A 7648-nucleotide genomic window follows, 5' to 3' on the forward strand; every position below is an offset into this window, starting at 1 on the left:
TTGAGTGCAATTTTGGGACAATTATTCCCCATCAAAAGTGCTGGGAGAAGTCCCCCAGCCTCACATAGATCCATGGAGAACACACAAGTGTTTTCCTGAGTTGGAAACAAATCCGTCATTGTTGTTCTCCTGATTAATCTTCCCAGCAGCGTTCCAGAAAGCAGGAGGGCTGTTATTCCCTGATGCTGGGAGAAGGATAAATGGATTAAATGTACTGTTTTATTCCCTGCTTGATTTTTCCAGCTCTGCCTCAGCATTCCAGACTCCAGTGAAAAAAAGGATGAACACCTTTCCTGAGGGGCATTCCCCCCCCTCAAAAAAATCAAGGAATAATGGGATCCTTTCGCAAACAAAAGGCTCTCCAAGCTCCAGTGATGAGATGAAGGAAAATGAGGCTCTTCCAGGAAAACCAGTGCTGTCCAGGAGGTTGGATATTTCCTTCCTTCAGGCGGGTCGTGTTCCTGTGGCTGCTCCCAGGAAATCTCCAAGGGAATCTTCCCACCCCCATGTGTCTGTAGTGTCCTTTTACAGCAAGGAAAAGCACTACCTGGATCCTGTGGAGAGGAAGCACCTGAAGGAGATGCAGCTTCTGCAGGAGAGGAGCAGGGATGGGAATGTCCCAGCTGGCAGCAGGATGGAGAAGGCGAATGGGAATGTGAGCAGGAATCCAACTTCCAAGGCATCCAAGCGCACAACAACCGCCAAACGTGGCCAAGCTGCCCCCAAAATGGTGAAGAAGGGGAAGGGAGAGATCCCAGTGGGAAAATCCAATGTGGGGAAAGAGAATGGGAATTGCCTGATCCAGAAAAAGATGGATTCACCCTTCCGAGTGCTCAGCATGAAGGTGAAACCTGCCCTGAAACTCCAGATGGGAGCAGCTTTCTTTGTTCCCAGGAGGAAATCCCACTCCAAAAAACCACCTGGAGACACCAAGGCTCTCCAGGGTATTCCCAAACCTCCTCTGGAGAACCGGCAGCTGGAAGCAGGGCCAGCTAAAAACCTGGATACAGCAGATGGGAACAAAATCCTAGAGGAGAAGGAGTCATCACGAAGGATTTCTGTGCCTTGGGAAAAGGAAATGGAGGACAGGGAAGACTCTCCAGGCTGTGGGAATCGAGGAGATCTGGCACGTGGAGGAAAAGGATCTCCAAGGGAAAGTGGGAATGTCTCCTGTGCTTCCAAGCCTGGAGCAGTGGGAGACAGAGATGTGGAGAACACGGTGAGTGAGGGGGTTGGGGGAACATGTGTTGCAGCTGGAAATGGAGCAGCTGGAATTTTAAACCAGCTGGAATTAAACCAGCCTCATTGTATAGATAAATCCATGTATTTTCCCCAATTCCTGTCTTAGGAAGGCATAAAACTGGGATAAACATCATGAATTCCTGTCAGCAGGGTTGCTGATATCTGTCACTAGCCCTTGGCTTCAGTGAGACATTCCATGGGTCAGAGGTGAAAGCAAAGCTTTCAGCAGTATATTTTTCTCAAGAAAACCACCTGTATTGTTTTCTTGTGGGTTGGTTTTCCTGTGGTAAAAGAAAAAACTGGAAAAGGGATTTTTAAGCGCTTTCCCCCTTTTTATCCTAATAAATATCACAAAGCCAAGTCTGAGCTCCCTGAGTTTTTGGGAAGGTCCTGACCCACATTCCAGGTGCTTTCCCAAAATTACTGCTTCCAAAATGCTCCAAATGAGGGAAAAGAGATATTTTTTTTTTTCAGAATTTTTGCTGCTCCTGGAGACACTTTCGGCTTTTCCCAGCTCTGTGTCCCTCAACCAGTGAAGGAATCAGCCAGAGCAAGGAAAATTAGTCCAAAAATATCCTGGTTTTGGGATTTTCCTTGGAATTCAAGACTTTTTGTAGCCCTGTGCTGTGACTTTAGCTCTTATTCCTGAGCAGTGGCAACTCCTGGGATGGAAAATTGTTGGATTGGGTCTTTTCATTTAAACACAGTGTAATATTTGGAATGGGAATTTCATCCCAATCCATGCCATGGGCAGAAACACCTTCTATAGGTTGCTCTAAACCCCATCCAACCTGGCCTGGAGCACTCCCAGGGATGGAGCAGCCACAGCTGCTCTGGGAATTGGTTGGAAAACATCTTTAAGATCCTCAAGTCCAACTGTTAACTCATCACAAATCCAAGTTGTTTTTTTATCCTGAAGAACTTGTCTTCCTTTCTAGGATGCTGCTGGAATCAGCTCTTCTCCAGCCTGGGATTCAGATGGTTGTGTCATCATTTCCAGCCAATCTCCTCCCAAAAGGCATAAGCAGAGTGAGTGGCATTATCCCTGTTTTCCTCAAGGATTTTTGTTGCTGTAGGAAAACAAGGCAGGAAAAACTTTGGAAATCTTTGTCTTCGTAATTTTTCCTGGTGGGATCAACTTGGAGTTCCATGTTGTCCTTCAATTTAGGGATTAAAAACCTGGATAATGTGCAAGGAAGTATTAAATCATGGAAATTCCATCTCCCTCGTGGATCTTTCCCAGTATAGAGCACTGTGTGAACTGTTTTATTCTGCTTTTTGTACATTCCCAGGAAGAGTTGGGAAATTACTGTATTTGAAACCAGTTATTACATTTTTCCTGTTCCTTTCTCCCTGTTCTATTTCTCTGGATCTTCCACTTTTTCTTTCCATCCAGATTTTAAGGCATTTAACTTAATCTGTGTCTTTCCCAGTGTGATATTCCCAAACAAATCTCTGCTTTGAGCCTTCCAAGATGGGAATCATTCCTAGATTTCACCCCCAATTTCCCTATGTTTCCTCCACAATTCCAGGGCAAACAGTAACCCAAGTGTTTCACACTTCCCAGAGGGTTGATCCCTATCCCTGATTTTCCCCTGATTTGCTTAGTTTTCCCTTTATCCCACTCCAGTCTCTTTCTAACCATTTTAATGTGTTTTAATGAAACTTTCCAACATTCCAATGTACTAACGAAGATCTCCAAACTCCTATATTTGTTTGAAGACACTGTTTCCTTTTCCCAATGGGAATTCCAGCTGACAATAAAAGGGAAAATGCTGTTTAAATACTATTTTATTGAGGAAAAATCCTCCAAATCTGCACTACCTTCTGTTTCCAGAACTTGGAAGCTTATTTTATCCCTAATTCCCTGTTTTCTCCCTGTGAAAACCAGGCAGCATTCCCTATTCCCGCCCCAGTGGCTGTGGAATTTTATCCCTCCTTTGTGCCACTGATTCTTCTGTTGAGGATGAAACACAAAGGCATTAAATGCTTTGGAATTTTCCCATTCCAGGATGTTTTCCTGCTGCCATGACCTTCCCAAGCTTTCAGTCCTTCACCTTCCTGTCCTGCTCTCCTGCTTTTTATTCGCTTTGGAATTCCTTGAACTTCCAAGCCCTGAGTTGCCTCTTATTCCATGTTTTTCCTGGCACATCTGATCCTTAATCCATTCCTTGAAAGAATTTGCAGCATTCCTGAGCTGTTTTGTTGTGGTTTTTTTCTGTCTGTTTAATTCTGCTTCACTTGGGTATTTATTTATTGCCTTTTGGAATATTGTTATTGAATGTTATCCCTTCTCCTTATCCTGAAGAATGGGATTGCCTGTGCTTCCAACAACTTTGCTTCCTGCTATCTCTGTCTCTGGATTCAATCCTCCTTTGTCTGTGTTTTACACCTGCCATCACATTCCCAAAGATTTCCTGATGTTTCCTTCCTGGAGCCTTTCCCAGGCAGCATCTTTGCCTGCCAAAGTTCTGAATTTTTGGGAATTTGGAAGTTTCCTGTTATTTCTTGGCATTTTCCTGACTCAGGAGCTTTTCCAGTCCTGATAGCACCAAGATATGTTTTTCGTGGCTCCTCTTTCCTGGAAAAACACCTTCAGGGAATATTTTTGGAGGTTTTAGAGCTTCTCTGCTGCTGTCCTGAATTCCTCTAATTCCCAAGAAGTCTTTACTTGGGAAATTAGTCCAAAAGGACAGCATTAAGCAGCCTAAATCCCAAATGTTTTGCACTTGGAGACAAACACATTCCTGATTTATCAATGATTTGCTTTTGCTTCCCAATTTTAGGCTAAATTATCCCAAAATTTGCATTTTCTGCTGTAATTTTTACCTTGAGCTTGTTGCTTCCCAGTTTTTGCAGGATGCGGAAGCTTCAGGTTCAGCCTGTTGTGGCCAAAATAATGGGAAACAAAGAAACCTCTGGATTAAAACTCTTCATTAATACCCAAGAAAATACTAATTCTGCTGGTTTTTTTTGCCCTTTTGAAGTCCTGTTGGGTTTGGAATTTCTATTTCCATGTGTTCTCCAACTAGAAATGCCTCTAAACCATGGAATTCCATTTGTTTTTTCCAGCATCTCCCTCAAAAGCTGTTGTCTACCCCATCTTCAGTGCCCCCACAGCCCCCAGGAAAAGGTAAGTGTCTCCAGGAATGATCAAGTCATCAATCCCAGGATATATCCTGTGGTCCCAGGATATATTCATCCCAAGAATACCACAAGGTTGAGGCTTGTACAGGGCTGTTCATTGATTTAACCAGTGTTCTGTCCTTCCATATCCAGAGTGTCCTGGTTTTTACCAGGAATTATCAGCCTTTTTCTACTTCCTCTTGGTCAGGAACATGCACTGCCTTGGGCCACTTGTGTTTTCCATCATGGAATGGTTTGGGTGGGAAGGAGCTTAAAGCTCATCCCATCCCACCCTGTGCCATGGGCAGGAATACCTCCCATCAGCCCAGGTGGCTCCAAGCCCCATCCAGCCTGGCCTGGAACACTCCCAGGGATGGGGCAGCCACAGCTGCTCTGGGCAACCTGTGCCAGTGCCTCACCACCCTCACAGCCAGGAATTCCTTCCCAATATCCCATCCATCCCTGCCCTCTGGCAGTGGGAAGCCATTCTCTGTGTCCTGTCCCTCCATCCCTTGTCCCAAGTCCCTCTGCATCTCTCTTGGAGCCCCTTGAGGCAGTGGAAGGGGCTCTGAGGTCTCCCTGGAGCTCAGTGTTTTGCTTTAAACCATTGGAGCTCATTCCACAGGGATTGTCTGATGAGAAACAAACCAGCCTGGAGCCATCCCAGCTCCATGGAATCATAGGATCCCGGACTAGTTTGGGTGGGAAGGACCTTAAAGCTCATCCATCCCACCCCCTGCCATGGGCAGGGACCCCTCCCACCAGCCCAGGTTGCTCCAAGCCCCATCCAGCCTGGGCTGGAACACTCCCAGGGATGGGGCAGCCACAGCTGCTCTGGGCAACCTGTGCCAATGCCTCACCACCCTCACAGGGATGAATTCCTTCCCCTATCCCTTTTTTCTCTCCAGTTTTTCCCCCCAGATCCATTCTATTCCAAATAAATGTTTCATTGTGAACATTAAGAAAACCCAAATACTGCAAGTTATTCCCAGAAGAGCCAAAACAAACATTCCCAAGTTGCTGCCTCTGTGCTCCTCTGCCCAGCTAGTGTTGACAGAAGGATCTGGTTGCAATATTTGCTTTGCCTCCTCCTGTGGCTTTTCCAAATCCCTTCCTTGGTGTAAGTGGAGCTCTGGAAAACATGGAAATCCTGACTGCAAAGCAGTTTTGGATTTGCTGTTATCTCTTGAGAAAGCTGCGGAGGACAAGCTTTTATTTTCCTACATGAAATCGTTGGAAATTCTCCTTGGTATCCTAATTATATTAGTGTTTCTCCAAATGAATTCCATGACTTTACAGGGCAACTGCACCAACAGTTAGGATTCCTTAAGAAGTGCCACTTTGCATGGAACAATTCCTTCCCAATATCCCATCTCTCCCTGCCCTCTGGCAGTGGGAAGCCATTCCCTGTGTCCTGTCCCCCCAGGCCCTTGTCCCAAGTCCCTCTGCAGCTCTCTTGGAGCCCCTTGAGGCCCTGGAAGGGGCTCTGAGGTCTCCCTCAGGTTTAGTTGTCTCTTTGAAACCCTTGGAGCTCATTCCACAGGGATTGTCTGCTGAGAAACCCAGCCTGGCACCATACCAGCTCCAGCTCTATGGAATCACAGGATCCCAGACTGGTTTGAGTGGGAAGGGACGTTAAAGCTCATTCCATCCCACCCCTGCTATGGACCGGGACACCTTCCACTAGACCAGGTTACTTCAAGCCCCATCCAGCCTGGCAATGGGAAGCCATTCCCTGTATCCTGTCCCTCCTGACCCTTGTCCAGAATCCCTCTGGATCTCCCTCAGAGCCCCTTGAGGCACTGGAATAGGCTCCCAGGTCTCTTTGGATCCTTCCCTTCTCCAGGCTGGACACTCCCAGGCTGGCTCCACACCTGGAGCTGTGATGTCAGGTGATGCCACATTCCCTGGTCTGTCTGGCAGGAGCCTTATCCTTGTCTTGTATGGCTTTATCCAGGTGTGCCATGTGGATCAGGTGTGGGAAGGGTCCTCAGAGCTCATCCCATTCCATCCCATGGCCTGGGACTCCTCCCACTATTTCTTCAGCTGCACTTTCCATGCTCCATGGACCTCAGCTCATGCTTCCCAGGACATTGTTTTTCACTTTGACTGTTCAATATGCTGCTGGATTTCTAATATCCTGGGAATGGGAAAGCTATGGAAGTGGGAGAGGTCCTTAATCCAGAGTTATTTCATCTTTCATTCACTTACAGCTCTTCCTGGATCCTCCACAGCTCCTGGGAAGCTTTGCTCTCCCTGGTTCCATTTGGGATACTCTGTGATAAGAACCTCCACTCTGCTCTGGTTAACCTTTCCCTCTGGTCACTCCTTTTCCTCCCTTTTCCAGGATTTCCAGGCCTCAGGTTGGGCTGGAGGAGCTTCCGTTTGGGAACAACCCACCTGGAAAACCACCGAAGAGCAAGAAGGTCAAAGAGCTCCAGAAGAGTTCCAGGGATCAGATGATCATTGTAAGGATCTGGGGAGGGATTTGGGATGCGAAAACAGAATATTCCCTGGGGATAACCCTGAAGTAGCTGTTCTGGGGTGTAAACCTGGAATCAGTCCCACTACAGTGGCTGTAAGCAGTGAGGAACTTAGGAGTAGCTGGGAAATCCATTGTTATGGTTTCCTTGGGATTCACACTTGATTATGGTTGAGAAACCAACAGGGATTTATGGAACATGGTGTTAAAAAACATCAGGAAGCTCAGCCAAACCTGTGTGGATGCTATAGGAGGGAATTTGGCTGGATGATTCTGGTTTTGCACAGCTTCAGAGCTGGAAATGGGAGCAGCTGGGAGCAGCTCCCTCTTCCCTAGCTCCATGTCAGCCTTCCTGCTTTTCCCTTCACCCTGGAGTGCTGATCTTGGAGCAGGATGAGACTCATGTCTCACATATCCATCCCATCTCTGCTCTTCCAGGAAATCCACCCTCAGCCATGAATAATCCCTGAATAAACCATTTGTTCCCACTTGGGGACAAGCAGATGTTTTCCAGCCCTTTTTTCCCCGAGGGAGCAGAGCTGATGTGATGATTCCTGTCTGCTGCTCTGCCCTTTCCTAGCACCTTGGGAGGATTCCTGCCACTCCTGAGACCTCACAGATGCAAACTGGGGAGTGTATGGAATGCTGATCCCTATGGATGGGAGAATTCCACAGGGAGGGAAGCAGCAGAGTGTGTGCACCAATCCTTTCTCTATTATCAGGGGAAAAATCAGTTCTTTTTAGAGAATTGACCAAAAACCTACAATTTTCCTTTCTGTTTTTTTTTTTTTTTTTTTT

At 46.7% G+C, this 7648-nt stretch overlaps 1 protein-coding gene across 1 annotated transcript in view; it reads left to right on the top strand.

The window, feature by feature from the left end:
- Window positions 1-379: 379 nt before the first annotated feature.
- The window catches only part of ESCO2 (establishment of sister chromatid cohesion N-acetyltransferase 2), a gene marked incomplete at its 3' end in the record, with an annotated part of 10137 nt that continues 2868 nt past the window's right edge, over window positions 380-7648 (top strand). Inside the window, exons 1-5 of the mRNA XM_009085015.1 lie at window positions 380-591; window positions 664-1219; window positions 2181-2271; window positions 4315-4375; window positions 6716-6836. Of these exons, the coding sequence (XP_009083263.1) occupies window positions 380-591; window positions 664-1219; window positions 2181-2271; window positions 4315-4375; window positions 6716-6836 (1041 nt within the window). The remainder of the gene's footprint in view (window positions 592-663; window positions 1220-2180; window positions 2272-4314; window positions 4376-6715; window positions 6837-7648) is intronic.

Source organism: Acanthisitta chloris, unplaced genomic scaffold (assembly GCF_000695815.1).
Source record: "Acanthisitta chloris isolate BGI_N310 unplaced genomic scaffold, ASM69581v1 scaffold29911, whole genome shotgun sequence".
Taxonomy (NCBI): domain Eukaryota; kingdom Metazoa; phylum Chordata; class Aves; order Passeriformes; family Acanthisittidae; genus Acanthisitta; species Acanthisitta chloris.